The sequence below is a fragment of the Ambystoma mexicanum genome, chromosome 13 (assembly GCF_040938575.1).
Source record: "Ambystoma mexicanum isolate Mex_15411 chromosome 13, UKY_AmexF1_1, whole genome shotgun sequence".
NCBI lineage: Eukaryota > Metazoa > Chordata > Amphibia > Caudata > Ambystomatidae > Ambystoma > Ambystoma mexicanum.
In genome coordinates this window covers 542,287,474-542,307,855 of record NC_090938.1, presented here as the reverse complement: position 1 = coordinate 542,307,855, position 20,382 = coordinate 542,287,474, and the positions used below count along the sequence as shown (strand labels likewise).

At 44.3% G+C, this 20,382-nt stretch overlaps 1 protein-coding gene across 2 annotated transcripts in view; it reads right to left on the bottom strand.

The window, feature by feature from the left end:
- ITGA2B (integrin subunit alpha 2b) overlaps window positions 1-20,382 on the bottom strand; it is a 462,084-nt gene that overhangs the window by 116,912 nt on the left and 324,790 nt on the right. For both annotated transcript variants that reach the window (XM_069634280.1, XM_069634281.1), the window contains exons 13-16: window positions 15,921-16,103; window positions 9,985-10,030; window positions 9,305-9,412; window positions 1,534-1,589 (exon numbers count right to left, since the gene is read on the bottom strand). In XM_069634280.1, the coding sequence (XP_069490381.1) occupies window positions 1,534-1,589; window positions 9,305-9,412; window positions 9,985-10,030; window positions 15,921-16,103 (393 nt within the window). The remainder of the gene's footprint in view (window positions 1-1,533; window positions 1,590-9,304; window positions 9,413-9,984; window positions 10,031-15,920; window positions 16,104-20,382) is intronic.

Sequence of the window (20,382 nt, the reverse complement as noted above, 5' to 3'; positions counted from 1 at the left end):
TGTCTTCCGATCAGGCCTCCATTCCTTAGGGTAGATGTCAATTGGGCTACTGCCGTTTCTTGAGTAGACCCCTTTCCACTGGAGAGCTGTCTATTCAAGTAAAGGTCAGGCATAGCGTGTTGGGTCTGTCAGAAAAATGTTCTTCCATAATTTGCAATGCGGATCCAGTCTGAGTGTAGCTTTTGCAAGTGCTTGTAACAATGAGTCCTTTCTCACCTTCTCATATCCCATTGGGGGAAAGGTGTCAAGCGGTAGGTAGCCTGTCTTTAACCAATGACAACCATGGAGGTTCTTAAAAACAATTGCCTGAGCTCTCCATTGTCCCAGCAAAACCTTCTCAGGTCCTCTGAGGTAGATACAATGAGCATTTCTAGTGGGAAATACTAAAAAGAGGATTGAACACTGTATACATGCACCATAATAATCAAATGTATTTTCTAACCCTTTCTAGCACCCCAACTTGTGACTGTTGGGGGTGGAGTGTTGGTCATGTATCTATCTCTCTCTATCCATCTGCTTATATTACATCACAAACAAAATATATAGAGACTTCTATCTATCCCTAAACTTAGCCACCAAAAAAAGTCTTAGAAGAGGGTTACACATTTTCCTGATGACACCCGTATGGGTTTGGCCAATTTTACCGAAAATATTTTACCACATGGCCTAGTTGACAGAATTTAGGCTGTATGAAATGATTGTACAGCCAAAAATTCAGTCAACTAGGCCATACCGTTCCATTATAGCGAACAAGGGGAATGGGCGTTGCTGGGGTGTCCCCCGCTCCCTTTGCTCGCTATAATGGGAACAGGGGTTCTGGGGTGTCCACCACTTCTGGGACATTGGAAGCGGGGGACTTAAAAAATAATACATTTGAAAAAACAGAGAAAGGGACCTTGCGGCGTCAGTTCTGACCCGGGTTGCGGGACGGAACTGACACCTCAGGGTCAGAATGTAGCCACTGAAAGGTAAGTGGGGGGAGGGTGGGGATGTATTGGGGGGGCGCTGAGGGGGACATGGATTAGTTGATTTTAGCCATGGCAAAATTGGGTTAGCGGCGAAATTGACTACTGTAAACTTCAGCGTGAACAATTATAACGCAGTCAAATCATACCAATCCACCTGTATAAGTGGTCTTACAGCAGCGGAAAACTTCAGCATCATAGGGTAAGGAGCTTGAAACATCATTGATGCTCACTGCAGGGATAATGCATTCCCATTTCACTTCCCGCTCTTGTCTCCACTGTACACGTGATAGTAACTGTACTTGCAACCTTCGATAAAAACTACCTATCCGGAAGCACCATCAATCCAATTCTTTGTTTTTAATTGTGAATTCTAAGGGTGGGTGGATTGGAAATCGTTCTTGATTCCGTAGAGGAGGCTTCCAATCACACTCGAACAACTAATGACCCACCCTCTAAATCTGTAGAGTAAGAGCTAGCAGAAAGTTTACTGAGTCCAGCGTTTTAACTGTACTCATCCCTCAGGTACTCATCGCCAGGCAGCATTCAGACATCGGCGTGTACTCACCAGTCTTCTTTGGGATGTTCACTCCGGACACACTCACGCACATCTGGAGAGTGAAACTGTATTAAAAAAGAATAGATGAACAGTGTAAAACACGGTCTAAGAGTTCAGATAAAAGCTTGTGTATACCTTCTAAACACTTTACAGAAGTGTGCCTGTCAGGGTGCATGTTGAGTGAGTGTGCACTGGAACTGCTACTAGATGCTGAAGTATGCGAGGTAAGCTTACACACAGACCACGCTAACACCATATGCATATGTTCTAAATATGGACAGTAGCTGTTAATGGAAACAAACAATAATGGCAATGCCATGTTTGAATGAATGCTTAGAAATGACACCGTGGTGATATTGGGTTCATTGGCACCTGTATAGCCCACGTATGCCATTGGTCCGCACCAGTAGCAGATGAGCCCCATGCAGAGACGGAGCCTGTCAGGAGGGTGTAGGCTGCAGCCTGGGGTGCATTGAGGAACGGTGCATAATTAGAATGTGGCTTTTGTTGATCACGCTGGGTGTTGTGTATAAGGGCTGTGACGAAGTCCCTTTCCGAACCTAAGGGATCAACAACAGGGTGGTCAGCGGAGCCGGGTGACATCCCGAGCTAGTCGATACCAGGCACGGAGGAGGTATAGGGGGCATCCCCAGAACAATCTGATTGGGCGCTCGCACTAAGGGGGGGGCAGTCACAGGGTAACTCGCACCCCAACTACCCTATCACTACCAGTGACCCTCAAAGGGAGAGGAGGTGGCTACACCCCTCAAAAAGTACTTATTAATACCAGTGACCCTCAAAGGGAGAGGAGGTGGCTACACCCCTCAAAAAGTACTTATTTTCTTAAGGTTGACGCTGCTAGGGGGCCTTTTAATGGCATGACCCCATAATTTAGCGGCAAAAAATACCGAGTCTGAAAATCCCGAATCTTTACTGTGCATTTCCACGCAACTATATGTGGGTATGGGTGGGGTGGGGTGGGGTGGGGTGGGGTAGGGTAATAAATAATGTATGGGGAGTATGGAAGGACAGCGAGTAGGGCGCTCGCTTAACGCAGGTTCGAATCCCGGCGGGGCCAAACTCAGCCTTTCATCCTTCCGAGGTCGATAAATGAGCACCAGACACCGTGGGTAATAATACGCAGCGCTCAGATACCTGAGGGTTCGTAGCGCTATATACCTGTGTAATAATTATTATTATTATTATGGGGGTCTCCCGCTGCATATAAATGCGTGGCAATGTGCAAACAGAATACAAGAAATCTGTATTTTCGGCTTCAGTATTTCTTTCGGAGATAATCACATCGATGATGGGACCGAATCCAGGCTATAAAGACTTTCCTTTTAAAGAAACAAGGTTACAACCCACAGGCGCCAGATAGCAATGACTTCCTTTGGAGCCGATGCAGCAAGACATTGTTCTTTCATTCTGACTCATTAAGCAACCCTCGAAAGTCCTGCAGACACAAAGGCGTCCTTGAACAATGGACGATTGACTCCCGCGGGCCACGCGAGGGAGAAAATAGACACACCTGATTCTCCCGGATGTGCAGGAGTCACAAAGTTGCAAACTACCCACGACAAAGGTATTAGGCATGAAATGCAGCGCTTGACAGGTTTGCAAGAGGATTTTCTGACTTCAAATTCTCTTGCTGCGGAACAAGTGGACCCGTCCTAAAGAAGGTAATAACATGGGTTTTTTTTTGGGGGGGGGGGGGGGGAAATGAATCCTAAAACATACCCAGAACATGTTTTGAAATCCAAGATGGTGGGAGGCCTCAATGAATCTCAGACCAGCGCCCATCCAAACAGGATGACCACCAACACATGGCCAAATCACACAGCAGGACACATTCAACTCTTTAAGAACCAGCCCAAAAGAGATGAGGCCAGGCTATAAAAAGCAGCTAGTTCGGTCTGGGGGGCATGAGCAGGAGTTGGAGGAAGGAGTTTAGCAGAGGGTGGTGAGAGAAAGGAGTGCTGAGAAAGGACAGGGAGGAACGATTTTGAGGGTGGAGAGAGAGTCTTAAGAAGTTGAAGGAGACATTAGTATCACCTGGAGCAGAGATGGAGGTTGGAGGGAGTGTTTTGAGGTGGGCAGAAGACGGCTTGTTAACATCCGAGGAGAGAAATTGTGAAGGTTGGAGAAGAGGACTGACCATGAGTAAAAGGAGGAGAGGAGGAAAAGCTTTACCCATTTATAACGAAAGAGAGAGAAGGCCTAAAAGGGGCAATGCAGCTCCAATATCCGGAGGTGGGAGGGTAACATTTACCCCTCCTAGAGACAGGCACTCAGATGGTTTCCACCAGACCAGTTTGGTCTGGGCAGAATCTAGAATTAGCAGCGGAAGGTACAAGACAGTATCATTCCACAAGGGGCCAGGATGGTTAAGCTAAGAGTGGGCAGAAAGGGGGTGTCCCGGAGACTCGGACCAGAGAGCAGGGCCAATGGAGAGAGAGCACCCCAAGCTCATTCATGAGACCCTGGAAGAAGGAATCAGTTCTGAAGAGATTCACTCAGGGAATTAAACCGATGGATGAGACCTGACTTTTGCATCCCCGGAACGACGTGGTGGCCGTGAAAGGTTAGGACCCCGACTTCCACCGAGGATGGTTTGGGAATCTCAAAAACATGCAAACTGAAGACAAAGACATGGGTCGTCAATTGAATATTTGAGCCGGACCAGCCATGCCAGGGAACATCGTAAGATACCTTTTGCTTTCATTAAGATTTGTGAGCAGCAAAGCATCTGACTATTTCTTTATTGATGTAAGAATAAAAGTCTAATGTTGTGAAAATCAAATGCCTGTTCCAGCCTCATTGTGTCTCCCACCCAGATATCTCATCACAGTGCCAAAGATGTTCCCTGATCGCAATGTTCCTCTTACTGAATCTAATGTGTGCCAATGTAGGGGTCAAAAATGTAAGATGCCTGATAGACCAGCTTGTGGAATGCCACAGGAGTTGCAAAGTGGGAGGTAGATGCTTGACCTACATGGCACCAGTTGGTGCTTTTCATGATGGCTAAAGATGCTGTGCTGCAAATGCATCACTGAGGTTATGCGTGCGGGACCTCTTGGAAGGAGTCTGGCTGTGAACACTTAGGCATGTACAGGTTATTTCCATGGTTTCCTGTGCTCCCCGATATTGCCCCAAATGTCAAAGTACCAAAACAGTTGATCTCTGAGCCAAAGATGCCATATCATGTTTATTTAATGGTTCTGCAGAACACAGGGAAGCTGGTGTAAACGGGCAATACACTAGCCTAGTAACATCATTTAGTCGAATGTCATGGGTCAACAGGGATTATAACAGGGATATACAGATGCGAATGCTTAGAACCCAAAAGGCTGATTAGATGGGAGGCATTTAATAATAAATACATAATAAATAAATAAATAAATAAACAGCCAAACCTTCCACAGACAGACCCACAAGAACCGCATACACAATCCGAATCACCATTCCTGAGACCCTGGGGACTCGCGCAGGAGGATCTAGTTTCCCTGTCATTGCCCGTGACCCACTGGAACCTCCTACCACCACACCTGAGGAGCATTGACTGGCACACAGCCTTTAGGAAAGCTGTCAAAACTCTATTGTTTGTATAAACTGGACCTGGCAGGCTCCGTTGCCTTCTAACACTGTATGCTACCTTTACCCATGCTCTGTAACCCGCTCTGCTAATGTATGATTTATGGAAAAACACAATCACCTATGTACTTGCATCACTGCATTCTGTTAGGCTTTCGCTCTCTGTAACCCTTAGCCAAGCCTCCTACCTGTAACTAAGACCCTTTCTTGCAACAGCGCCTCGATGCCCTTGGGCTGTAGTGTGCTTTACAAATTTAAATAAATAAAAGGGAGGATTCTTTCCTACTGAGGAATTAACGAGAACGCGCTAAGACACGAAATCATTGTTCATGGCAAAGCAATAGTAATTCAGTAAGCAGGTTCGACAATAAATAGATGTTTTCAGGAATAGAAAATTGGTTTCAGAAACCAGAGAAGTCAAGCACAATCTTTATGCCAGAAGTCTGCATATTTATAAGAGTTGCTTTATCTGGGAAAAACTCCCACTGCTGCACCTGATATAATGGTCACAACAAGAGCAGGTTAAATACTTATACTGATAACACAAGTCAGCAGGGTAGTGGCATAACCGCTGTATCATTGCAAGTCTCATTTCTGTTTCTTTTTTCTCCTTGGGCTGTCTTATTTAAATTTAGTGAATAAGAATTGATTGTATTTTGGAATTTCATATGAATGTGTATGGCTTTTATGACCTTGGTCGAAATAAAGTTTTCACGAACGCAGTGCCTTAACTTCTGTGTCCAAGCGCGTGTAGACGAGCAGCTGACAGCCCAGGTAATGACGTTGCAAGCTGTTGCGGTCCTCTGGATGCTTTCACAACATTTACTAGACTCCACCCTCGAGAGGAGCAGCACCTTTGAATGTAATTCATTTCTGGCACACAACTAAAGACAGATAATTTGTCGTCGAAATTGTACACCCAGTGAGATCCTATAAAAGGGGTTGGTCAGCAGACAACAAAGATGTCCAAAATCACAAAGAACACATGGATTCGAAAATATGGAGGTGATATTGATCACATAAATATGTAGGATAAACATAACATTACCCAAGGAATTAATTGATGAATGATCTTGACAGTGAGGGAGGCCCTTGGGGCATTTAAAATACACGAGGTCACCACAAAATATAACCCCTTCACTCAAAGTGAAAGTAAATATCTAGAGGATCAGAAATAACCAACCATACTGATTTGTAGAAGCTTGTGTGACATGAGGTACTTGCAAAAGATGGACACAATGGGTCGGCAGTGATCCAGATAAGATTTGGAAATGGGAGCATTTTACTCCCTACTTTTTAGAGTTGGGGGTAAAGTGTTTTTTAGGGAGTAATAATGTAATTCGAATTCCCAATGAGAGCATATGTCGTAAAAAATATGTTTTATCTGGAAAATTCAATTGCTTTTTTAATAATGGTTCCTTTGCAACTAGTTACTCATGCACATTAAAATATACAAGTTTACTTCTTCCGATCAGGCAGTTATCCTAGTAGTTTCTTCCTGTGGTACTATGTGCACTACTGGTCCACACGTATCCACGCAGCTGTGCGGGGGTGAAAGCAGGCATACACAGTCTTTTGCCAATTTTTTATTGGGTGTATTTTTTCTCCCTATTTTAATTTTTTTAAGGTATTTGCTTATTTTTGGGGAGTAAAAGTGTCCGATAACCTCCTTAATTATAGGGCTGTGTCGGAGGCCTCATTATTTCATATACCCCACAGATTTACCTCTGACATCCTGCTGAAAGGATGGGAACGTGACCAAGGCAATCGAGAAGGACAACATTTCAACACTGTAATTTAATAGACTGATTACTACAAAATGAAACACTTATATTGAAAGCTAAAACATCAACACGAGAAGAATTGTAATTTCCATATTGTGACCAAAGGAGAGGGGACCTAAGTAAATACTGGTCATCATAATGGAAATCCCACTTACAAGGCCACACTAAAATCATGGAGTCATTATTGATATTGGGATGAGCTGATGACATGAGCTGTTCCATCACACCTTAGACTAGGCTTGCAAGCAACACAGAAGTCTCCATTCTCACTGTGCTCCTCGCCATTCTCAGCTGGCTACGCATACTTGCAAGACAGAACTGAATGAAAACAGGGTTAGGGTGGACTGAGATGCAGAATTGCCCTAGAAATGTTTTTTTTAAAGAGACCCCGTATTACATTGTGTGGCCAAGCTGAACCCCTGTAAGTGGAAGTTGGAAAACTGGGTCCAAGCAGTGAATTCTAAAGCACATTTGTCCTCATGTAGGGATTATAAACACATAAACATAACATAAAATGGCATATAACATGTGTTAGGAGTGGGGAAGAAACATACTGGATGCTTTATTACTAAGACTTCACAAAAGAGGCACATAGTGCAGAGGCCCACCGGGAAACCTCCAGAGTTCCCTGTAGGGCAGGCCAGCACTGAACAGTGCAGAGGCCCACCGGGAAACCTCCAGAGTTCCCTGTAGGCCAGTCCAGCACTGAACAGTGGAGAGGCCCACCGGGAAACCTCCAGAGTTCCCTGTAGGGGCTCACCGGGAAACCTCCAGAGTTCCCTGTAGGGCAGTCCAGCACTGAACAGTGCAGAGGCCCACCGGGAAACCTCCAGAGTTCGCTGTAGGCCAGTCCAGCACTGAACAGGTTGGAAATGAAGGTGTGATGGGCAGGAACTAAAAGCAGGCCCTAGATATCAGGGAGTGGGCATGGGGGGTGGGGGATTATTAATGTCATTCCATGCCCCTGCTTCACCTAACGTTATTTAAAAAGGTACCTACAATGAAAAATCATGTGTAAAACTATGTGTTGACAGTTTACACATGTTTTTACACAGGATTGACCACTGCGGACACTTGAAAAATGAAGGGCCAACGCATTAACTTCACATAAGTATGTTTCTATGGCACCAGCCAGCTTGGGAGTCAAAGGCAGAGGCGTTGCTAGGGGGGCTGAGGGGGCTATAGCCCCGGGTCTTTTGGTTGTAGCCCCAGATAGAAGCTCAGGTGCTACAACCAAAAGGCTAGCCTGCCCCGAGTCCCGCCAGTCCTGACATTAGCGTAGCCCTAGATCTTTTCCAGACCTGGCAACACCCCTGGGGTAGCCCCTGGGTGATGCTGGTGTCAAGCCGACAGGCTCTTATAGTCACACAAGCAGGAGCCAAACAGCGACTCGATCCCTCTGAACGTCAACAGTGCTTCATTTTTTCCAAGGAAATGCATACTTCGCAATGCCGTGGTAATTCAATTCGAAGTAAAATGCAACTTCAGCACAGACACGTCAATAAAACACACAATAAACAGCCATGGTGAATAAAAACACATCTAGAGACATACTGCATGGAGGTGCGCTACATGCATGAGCAGGAAGTGCCTGGGTTGCGCTCACCGAAGGGCAGAAGGTTGTAGGCGCTTTCATGCAGGTACAGGAAACAGTCAAAGGCATTCGGGCTCTGGGGGAGCCTGGCGCCGTGCACACTTCTGTGCACTGCAGTACCCTCTGTGGAATAGTTGTGGTTGTGGTTTGCAGTATGAAGTGCAATGCATGAATGCAATTCGATGCAAATGCGGATTACATTCATTATTGGCCCTTGACAGGTGAAAACAAGTGCAAATGCCTCCCACCAGGTACGCACGGCGAGAGGCATTTAACACGGATTCCTATGGAATCCTCCACTTTTTTAACAGGAGCTAAAAGATGCCAGACTCCATAGGAATGTGTTGCTTTTCCACCAGCGAGTAAACATGATGCTGGTGGAAAGGTCATTGTTTCTGACAGGTGGAAAGGATGGGGGTGGCCGACGCGTACATTCGGGTCATTCCCCCTTCTGCCAGTCAGAAACCTAAACATTGCCCAGACCAGTAAAAGATTTGTAAAACCATGAGTACAAAATGTACACATGGATTTGATAAATTTTTTACTGGTCCACGGTGTTGTACTGGTTTGTATGTGATGGTCAGTGCACAATGTAAACACAAGTCTTACAGGTTAAGAAAGTTAGAATTGTTAAATGTGAGTTTCCAGAAAACTGTACAATAAATAACATTGTCAAAAAGTTCCTAGAATAAGATGGATGTGATGTATATGAACATTTTGGTGTCGACACTAGGCAGTGTTGCTGTCGTATGTTCCTGTGTTAGGAGTCCTTCTGCAGGAGACTCTTAACGAGGCTCCCCCAACTTACCAGCTTACAAGCATTCCTGACTCGGGAATCTGGCAGATCTTGACATCTGGATTCAGCACATCTGGGTCAAACACGAGCTGCGCCTTAACCATAACAACGGACTGAGCCCTAAATGAGGAAAGAAGGGATCCAGGGTGATAGCGCATGCGCACAGACACGGTCATAACCACACATTGGCAAACTCAGATGGAAAACAGGTGGCAGGGTACTACTGAGGGGGGAATCAGTGCCCCTTTTTGGACATGTCCATGTGTTGCACATATACATATGTCTGCAATGCATCATGTATAAATAAGTCCGCTTGCCAGGACTTATATGTCCACTTGTGCATGCCTGTGTATACCTGTGCATTTATAATGCACACAAACACTGCTGTGTCTATAACAAGCCCCACACATAAACAAATGATATCTTTCTTAGAACAGATCTTGCTCTACTTAGAATGAGCATCTATAAGGATAGGCTTGGCGGGCATAGCCACGCCATGCCACTACATGCGCACAGAAGGATGCATGCCAATCATCTGTGGGCAATGTGCCTTACCCAGAGCTGTGATACAGAGGTGCACATCTGTATGCTGTACACTCAGAAACGATGCTTTACTTTTAGTCAATATGGATGATGTGATGGGAAAACCAACCTGGTGGTTTTTCGAGCATTTTTTCTTCATCGCCACTCACCTGTAGACCACAGCCTTCCCGGCCCCAAATGCCCCCACCAGCAGATCTGCGGGAGAGAAAGAGAGAAGCTGGAGTAAGCTGCAGAGAGACACAAAGACGCAAAGGCTCGAGGATGACATGCTGGGTGAAGTCAGCTGGGGGTTAGTGCTGACTCCAGTATCATTTGCGAGACCATCAGTCCATAAAAAGAAGCCTTCCTAACTTTTAAAAATCCATGTAGGGTGGGAGAAAATTCAACCCAAAAGTTCCCAGTAGGGGGAGAATACCTCCCGAATTGCAGAAAATAAACCCCTATGGCAAAAGGGGTCCAAAACAGTGCTTGGAAGGCTGATGTCTAGGACCAAGGCAAACCCAATCATCGCGCTAAAAGCCATGATGGAGGCCAAAGCCACCAGCTGCCAGGTGACACGAAGGCCAAGAGCAGGAAGCAGGGTGAATGTGGCGACACTATCCCACCACAGCTGGCAGCATTTTGAAGTGGGATGTATTACCTCCTTTTAACTTGGTATGTTTGGGGACAGGAAGAAGGGTGGGCATGTTAAAATAGGGCTTGAGAGAAGTGTAAGCGGTGCTGGCGTGCCCAGACTCTTTTGAGTGGGGTGGCCCAAGTGGGGCACTGGCTCATACAGGGGTGGCATGGAGTACGAGCTCACACACACACACACACACACGTGATGAGCATAGTTTAGGATAATTGGGTGGCACCTTGGCTGGTCAATCAGATTACAGGGGTAGAATATGCCACTCCCTGGAAATGCCACTGGTAAGAGGATATGGGGGAGAACAGAGGATATCGGGGGCTGCCGATAGAAAATGCTGAAGCAAAATATTCCGTGCAGTCAGATGGGGTAGATCCAGTGGAGAAACCATTAAAGAAGTGTGCTGGGACACTTCAGGATACCTGTCACTGTCCTGGGCGGATGCTCAAGGGTTGGAAAGCTAGAGCAGGAAATTGACTCTTGACTTTTGGTCCTTTAAATTATGTCCCTACATTCACTTTACATTCTTCTTTTTTCCCTACTGTTTTGCTGAGATTCTCCAGTTTTTAGCTAACCCTGTATGGCATCCTCCAAACCTGTACTGTGGCAATAAATAGTGGCACATTACAGAAGTGGGCCATCCACATGCAAAACAATCTTGACCCACCCCCACCATCAAAGGGAGCAGACAGCCTAAACTGCTAGGCCTAATCCCCTCCGACTAGGATCACATGCAACCCGTGGCATGGTCAAAGTGGCCAGGTAGACAATTATCATCAACATTTTCTGACTAGCAAAGGAGAACGGAATGCCAGTAAGTCGCGGGCAGGCAGTGTGTACAATAACAATAAAACACTGCCCGACATGCTTGAATGTCGGGCAGTGTTTAATTGTAATTGTGAATACTACTTACCAGGCACGCATGGTAAGCAGGGCTCACAATTAAAAAGACACGCTCACAGGCATGTGAACATGGCAGGCAGCGTACATGCACTTGCATGGCGGATTGCGCATATTCAGGGCAAAAGGCGGCGCGCACACTTCTACCCCATCGATTGTCCTGATCATTTGTTCTCCGCCATGCAAGTGACCAAGATTTGTCAGCGGGGAGCCGCCTACGTGTCTGTGTAATGGACACTCGTCATCAAATTACTCAATGGAGAAAACTGAGCTTCAGAGTGTCAACTTTAAATACAGTGTGTTATCAAAGAACACATGTATTAAATCATTGATGGCACTGGTAATTGCATTCGAAAAATGTTATGTTCAGAGCTCGGCTATATTTTGGTGCATGGTTTAACAAGAGAGCATGAGGGCGTATGGGAGCTGTCTATGGTGGGGGTACCAACAAATTATAAAGCATGCTTAACCTTATGGTATTATCTGCATTGTTGTCAGGTGAGTACAAAGGCAGAGAATATGGCAATGGAAATGTGCACAAGATCACACAGTGAATAGATTTGAGTCAAACAACATGCACACATGAACCAAGACACATGTATACTAAAACCCAGGAGTGCAAATAGAGTGTGACAACAATACAAATATATGAAAAGGGATGTGGGGTAAGCGCTTAGAAGCTCGTTATGTTTACCAGGAAAGTCAGCAAGCTCCTTACCCACAATTGCTGTTACAGGTACTGACAGCGCTACGCCCACGTACAGGGCAAGCAGCGACAGGATCTGTGAGCTAACACTCTTGATGGTATTGAATAAGGCAACTTAAAAACTGTACTCACAAGGATGAGAAATACCACTAGAATGTCAGCAAGCCCACAAAACCTGTTGATCAAACAGGGACCCAGAAAGGCTATAACAGCAATGGGAGGATAACTAAATACATAAGACCCAAGACAAGGGTCAAGATGGAATAGTGATTACAGAATAGTGAGGGAAAACATAGGAATTCACACAGGAGCTAGCTACAACAGCACACCACACCTAATTATCAATGGGAAATAAATACAGAAGTTCAAGGGAAAACCTTGAATAGATTCCAAGAGAAAGTAAAGGAACAGGAGCAGAGTAAATGTAATTACAAGGGCAAACCTCCCCCACCCTTCCAAGGAAAAAGGCAGGAAGCTAAATCTATAAAGAGGAAAGACTAAAGCATCAAGGTTTACAGCAGCAAAGGGCAACGTCAAAGAAATATAGAACACAGGCAAACTGTGAATCTAGGAAGCAGAAATCAATTAAGCACATTAAATTCGAAATCCAGGGAAGAAGGAACAAGAAATAGAAACTAGGAACTAGGCACAAAGCTAAGAATCAGGAACAAGGGACAAGTCACAAACAGGAACACTGCATCAATGACCAGCGCTGGACTGAAGCAAACTGAGACTTTTAAAGCTGCTAAACGAGCACACGCCTCAAGTGTGCTGCTTGCTGCACCTGCAGCCACAGGTGTTGCCTATCGTCCACCCAACCTTTTCCTGCAAGGGTGGAGATGAAGCAGTGGGCCTGGCATTCTGGGAAGCATAGTCATTTGATTGAAGAAGCATGCTGGCTGCCAAAAACCTGGAATGAATCGGGAAGGGAAGTAGCTTGGAAAATAAGGATTTAGCGCTCCCAATTCATCACAGCACTGTAGCATAAGGTTCGGAAGGAAAGTCCAGTAGGGAATAAACCCCAAATCATGCCCCCAAGTGGTCGGAACGGGAGCGAAGGGAGCAAATTGTGGCAATTGTACAGAGGTCCTAGCTTCTCTCAGTTCAGTTAGCCTTTATCAGGATAAGCACAACAATAGACATAATCATCCACATTCCAAAAATCACAAACAGACAACATACGTGATTATGTTCCCGATATGACGCTATCCAGGAAATGGATCCAGCTAATAATTCCAGACACATGTCCACCATGCCAGGGGTAGAGATCATGGCTGAAGAAAGACTACTCACTCATCAGCGAGAAGACAGCTCCCTTTCACCTCTGTGTCCACGTAGGTTGAGAGAGATGTGCATTAAGTATGCAATCATGCTCCGACCGAGTGAAAAGGGTCAGAAATACAGTTGCAAAAGTAGCTTCTAGGATATTTTGGTAAGTATTGTACCTGACTGTTTCTTAGATTTTACAGTAGCCGAAGGGATGGAAGACATGTATTGACCATAAATAGCTGCACCCTATGGATTGCTGCACCATATTGTGGTCAGGATTGGGAATTTGGGAATCACTAGGTGCTACGGATGTATAGTTTTTTTTTTTAAACGTCAGTATGACCTTCAACATTGATTGAATAATCTTCCTTAAAGTATACAGTATCTATGGTCAATCTTGCTGTAGAATTCAATGCCCCATAGAAAATACTGAATACTGAGACTATGGAATGATGATCTTTGAAAAAATAAATTTGAATTTCCTGGCTGTGGCCACACTATTGATAAAGAGAAATTCAGTTTTGTTACTCTGGGGAGGGGGTGGGGTCCTTACTCAAGTTCTGGTTAAACTCCTTATACCATTAGCCTTATATATAAAAATCTTAGATGTCTGTGCAAAATCAGTGAAATTCACACTTCTGCCACTAGATGGCACAAAGGTAAACATAGAAACAGACCGCAGTGCAGTTGAGAGTAGACGCAGAAAGAACGTGTGATCTGCTATGGCTGCCTATGTTACACTGAAAACTGCCAGCATGTCCTATTCAGAGTCACACTCCTCAGTGAAATGTATAAAAGGTAGGAAACATCATTGTCCATTATCGATCCTATGTCCTGCACTTGCTCCTCCTCCCCTTCCCCGGCACTTCTCCCCTTTCCTCTCCTCTGCACGATCTCAGTATCACTGGGCCTAGTAAGATCGTTGTCTTGTCCTTCGTGTTCCCCTCCCCTGCCTCGCCCACGCCTTGAAACACTTGTGTATAGGCGTGCTATAAATAAAATATCATATATCATATCATTAGAGCCATGCATTGTTTAGCAGTAGGGGCAGACAAGGTCAGAAATGTAGGCTAGGGAGAAAGTGATACGGAAAAGGTGGCGATTGGCTCCTTGGCCTTTCGGCCCGTGGCCGGCCCGAAATCATCACTGGGGAGTGGGGGGCGCTTTCTGGCCATGCCAGGGCCGGTTTGTAAAAAAAAATAGAAAAAAATATATTATTTTTGATTTTATTTCATTTTTTTCAAAAAGCCTTTCATCCTTCTTAGGTCAATAAATGAGTACCAACACAGGTTGGGTGATATTGTATGCATATTTGTTCTATAAAAAAGAGCTTAAGCGTAAGTGCTATACAATAACATATTATCATTTGGCCTTGGACGTGTGCTTGGATTCACAGTAATTTACTGTACTTTGGACACAATGCTATTTGATGCCACTTCCTGTTTTGTCAAGGGGTGAAAGGTCGTGTTTCATCACTTCCCAGGATGTCACTTTGGGGTGGGGTCAAATGACATCACTTCGGGTGAGGTCATCAGAGGTCAAGGGTCGTGAGGCGATGGGTGGGCCACTTTTTTGAGGTGAAGGGGGGCACTTTTTTATGGGTGACCGGGCCTATTTCTTGTCCCAGTCCGACCCTGGAGATGATGAGAGAGAACAGGGTTAAGAAAAGTGTAAGGAGTTAAGAGATACAAGGGGTTGTAGGGAGTATGGATAGAAGTGACTCTGAATGTAGAATCAGACTAAAGGATAAGAGGGCAGAGTAGAGAGGGAAAGGAAGAAAAGAGGACATGAGAGAAAGAGAATGCAATTGTGCACATATCCTTGGCCAGTAGAACCTGAAGGCGCTTTGCATGTACTTTTATTTCATAAGGGTTGTTGCTATTTGAGGTATTCGGTCAGGCATAGAATGTCACAGTTAGACAAGTCATCTATGGCAGCTGGCCTTGACAAAGCCATATGGTTTGCTCTTTGAATGGGCCTTTGATAGGCGTTGCCCGTGTGAAAAGCTATTGCCATAGTAGGCTACGCTTATTGACCAAGTATTGTGAAGGTTTAATGGGAAGTGAAAGCATGCCTTTACAGCTCCAGCCTTTGTGCTGTAAGGGCACACCCTGCTGTCCTAGTGCCTCAAGAAACAGGCTCTCAGATTTCTGTCCTGTGTGAGCCATTTTACAAAACACCCCTTTAGATTGATATTGATAGTTTATTTGTATAGCACCTATACACAATGTGTTTCAAAGCACACCAAAGATGAAGTGGGGTGCACGCCGGGCAGAGTTTTTGAAATCTGGTATATACTGCAATTGATCTTCTCAGCACTTTGCCATGTACATAACAGTTGGCAATTGGTGACTTCACCAACAATTAGCCAAAACTAAGAAGGGAGCGCCTTATACTTTATATGCTAATCTGGTCAGTACACTGGGGTCAAAAAAATCCCATGAAATATGTGGCAAGAAAAGACAGCATAATATGTTCCAGACCTGATCTTAAAAACTGCATTCCTGTCAAAACTGCTATCACCAGTTAGTAGCACCGGTGCACCATCTGAACATGCATAGTAAGAATGAGTTACTCATTACCTGGGTATCCGTTGTTATCGATATCCGAAGCTCCTTTCAGTGAGAATCCAAAACCTGAGGGAGGTGCGAAGGGGCTTTCCAGGACCTGTGTGGGCTGACTGTTGACTCCCTCGCTCTGCCCGCTGTAGATGTAAACGCGGCCTCTGCCATCACTGCCACCAAATGGTGCTCCAACAGCAATGTCTGGGAAGTGAAGGAAAGTAGACGATGATGGCAAGCAGTGAAGGCTGGGGGGAAGAATCAGAGGGGCAGGTAGTGGAAGATGAAAATGATGGACAAAGGTACATACATTGTATATAGAAGATTTTAGACAAAAGATGTGGAAGGGAGAAAGAGATGGGTGGGAAGCTATGAGTTGAGATAGAGGAAGATGAGACTTCAAAGAGGGTCAGAGGTCAAAGAAGTTGTGCCTGGAGGAGGATGAGAAGTAGACAAAGATGGACAAAAAAATCAGATGGGAGATTGGAAGCTGAGAAGGAAAAAAACATATTACAGTGAGGATGTTGGGTGAAAGAGGAGGGGGAAGGATGAATAGGATGAGAAGAAAAGTAGGATGTTAGATAGAGGCAGATGAGAGGTAGACGATGATTCAAGACACCAGCGATTTTGGTTTAGATGAGTCATTTACTCAGATGTTTAGAGAAAAAGAGAAAGAAAGAACAGTCACCTTTCAACAAAGAGTGCCCAGAAATGCTGGGACACAATAGCATCTTATAGAAGAATAAGTGTTCGGTTTGATTAGGGGTCAACAAGATGAAAGCATTCTGGGAGGAAAAGGTTTCGAGAGAAGGAAAGATCATGAACCATTGAAAGCAATTATCCACAAAAAACATTTGAGTGGTATCAAAGGGAATTGTTTGGTGGATAGCAAGACTGCAAGGTCTGGTGTTTACTGTGCTGAGCAATATCAGGTAAGTAGACGGTGGCGGCTGATGCCTCAGCAAGGAAGTTGCTAAAAGATGTCTGATGATATTGGTAACATAGAAAGACACTGGTAATTTTCTTTTTTATGGAACCTCTGTCTTGGTATTTACTAGGAACCCACTGATAGGTTTTCTACAAAGTCTAATGATTTCAAATTGTATTAAAAATATATGTATTTCGCAGGACACTGTGGGAGCTGGGCAGATGCCTAGCCGACGGCTAACCCGTGAGAACAGGGATGCAAAAAGTAACCTGCTAGGGCGTGCCCCTATGTGGACATACTTATCTATGCCAAGTTACCACTCTAACCGCTGTGCCAATAATGTTGTGAAACGTATCTTGTTAAGAAACAAACCAAGCAATGGTATATGTTTGCCGATTCTGTTTGTTTATTAAAAACCAATAAAAATTGTAATATAAAAAATATATATGTATGTTACTTAATATAACACCCACATCTTATGAGTAAATGCAATGTGAACTATATGAAAACTATGCACAGGATGTTCTTATTGTGTCTCAATATAGTTCATTGCCATTTTTCCATACCCACATACCTCACAATATCCCAATGTATGCACACTTTTCATTTACTGCAACTCAATGAGCTTCTTCTATATATCTTGCTTGCCATATCCTTTTGTTTGTGTAATCTTGGCGAATAAAGCGATTGGCAAACAACATGTTTGATTTCTGCACAGTACAATTTAAGCGATTGAGGCAGCTTTTCAAATCAGCCTCATAGTCCTGAAGTGTTTCAGTTTTCTAACATGTTGATTGCTGGAACATTCTTCAGGCTTATACCAAATGAATACAATATCTGTCGGTGTGAACCGATGCTATTTGTAAAGATGTTCACTCATCTTCCAGAGGAAACACTACATCACTATCTCTTGCTTTGTATGCTGCAGGACATCCTTTACTGTGGCCCCAGATTAGCTGTGTTTTTGATATTTTTTAAATCCCAACTGTCAAGTTTTAAACTCGAGAGAATAGCCCGGTAACTGCCCATTCGCGGGTGCCGGACCCTGTTGGAAGTTTGGAGGTTTTACCGGCAAGGCTACCTCCAACCTTGTAATGAGGCCCATGGTATGTTATAGTAACTTGGATATAGTGCAGAATACACAAAGTTATTAAAGCACTGAGAGTTAAAGTAAGAGAGATGGATGGGATCATTGAAACAGAACATGCCGCATGAGAGTGGAAAGACAGCTCAAGCACATAGAGCGAGCAAGGACTTGGGGCCTGATGGTGATACATTGTGCCAGAGGAGTTGGCTAATTCCACCAGAAACCTGAGAAATAAGTTGTTCTTATAGAGGATGAAGGTCAACTATATATGGCCAACTCAAAAGAAAGACTGCATAGTGACCTCTTGTCGTCAGAATGTGGATGCTGATTTTGAGGGTATTAGCATAATTGACCTAAAAACATTTGACCTAAAATATTAGATTGAATTTTTGGGATTTATTTTCGGTCAAATTTAATTAAATATATATATATATATGGGGGTGGTTATGGGTATAGATTAGGTTGAGGGGAAGTGGTGGGAGGGGTTGCAGTGAGTATCCCCCCACATTTTAGACCAAAGAAAAGGTTAAATAATTTCGATGAAATGTGATTAGGTCAAATGTTTTAGGTCAAATAGACCCAAACCGATTTAGAGTGGGTGATAAATAGACCCTTGTAATGTAAAGAAAGTGATGATAAACTTAGAATAAGTCTTCCTCCCCAATGCCTTTGGCTATCAAAACTGTCTATGGGGTGGCTTAGATTAGACGTTTTGGGACCAGAGAGTACAAGTGGATTTAGGGCAAATATATCTTTGACTTCATGCATTTATATTTCAAGATGGTCGAAGCTTTAGTAACCACCAAGTTAATGCTAACATGCTCCTCAAGTTATTGGAGAAAATATTTCTTAAAGAAGAGCATCCAACTAACTTAAGAGTCTAATGGGATTTAGAATGATTCAATAAATATGGAGAAGAGAATAAAACAGAACGCGAAGACTGCCTGAATCTAAAGCGAATAGGTGCTGGAAAAAAAGCCTTGCTTCATTCACGTATTGTGCTTTTCTCCAATTACCACAAAAAGAGTTCACCTGTAAAATAAAACCTTCTGAAGTAATCTAAAATGGTGCCTTGCTACACTGGAACAATATGTTGAAAACCAAAGGACTGGCCCCGTTTATATGTTATTTGGAAAATATTGACAAGCACAAAAGAAAACCTGGCGCCAGAACCAAAACAATTGCCTGGAAAATATTAAGTTCTTCACAGAGCTTAATGTAGTCACCTTTAATTTTATAAAACAAAATATTGGTCTGTATTTCAAAATTAAGTATCACACAGTGTACGGCCCTTTAATTTCATTAAGTATTGCCAAGTAACTTCAAATTAAGCCTCCTATTGTACCAGGCAAGTCAGCTTGCAGTGCATTTCATTCAGAATATGTGAAATAATATTAAATATAAAAGTGATGCCTTTGTAAATGTAAATGGAAGTCTATTGTAAGTACGCTATGAAATAGTATATGTGAAACTTTAAAATAGGGAATTCCGACGAATCCGAGGGTGTTGCCCTTCTACCCTAGGTGAAGACCTTTCCCATGGGGCCAGGGCAGCGCATCCACAGTACAATAGAGCCGCTGGGGGTGGTGCACATAGGGAGGACCACATGGAGCAGGTAGCCCCTGATGGGAGACAACCATGCTCAGAGAGCACAGTATTTCCCCACGTCAAAACACCTAAACCCTTCTCCAAAGCTAAATCCTCCTTCCCCCTCCTTTTGATAAGGCCAATGTGTGCTATTGTTAAATTAGCCAACCTAATACACTTGACAAAATTAAAACATTAGACAATGTAAAGTATTTTGCCTCTGGCTCAATTTCAAGTATTGTGAAATCTAATATACTTCACAAAACTAAAACATCAGAGAATGCCATGTATGATACAGCTGGCTCTATTTTGTGTACTGAGAAGAAGAAGATGACCAGGAGTCCAACGATCACTCTGGAGAAGCAGAGTGAGCACTCTAGCTTCTCAACGTATGTGATTGGTCCAAAGTAATTCCACTATTCAGTGCTGGAGTTCAAAGGCAGCTCAGCGATGATGCAAAAGGAGAGCTGTCCTCCAAAGTGGAGTCTGGTGAGCTGTGTACCAGCCAAGCAGATGAGAGCCATCAGAAGGGATGCCGTAAGCGGAGGAGGAGAACCCGAATGTGGTCCAGGAAGGAAGGGCTGCTTGGGCTACTGCCAAGTGAAAACCCTAGGCATCCCCAGCACCAGCAAAGCTTCCAGGTGAGAGGACACCAGGCGGGGAGAAGCAGACATCTGCAGAGCCGCTGTAGACCGTGCTGGGGCCCCAAATGCTACCGGAGCCTCGAGAGATGAAGCAGCTGCTCTGGAAATGCCAGTACCTGTAAGGAAGAAACAAACCTTTACGCAGGTTACCCAAGATGTGCTGGTGGGCCGGGGAAGCCAGGGGGTGAAGGCAGAAGATGGAATAAGGGGGTCTGGGACCCTGCAAATGAAGTACGA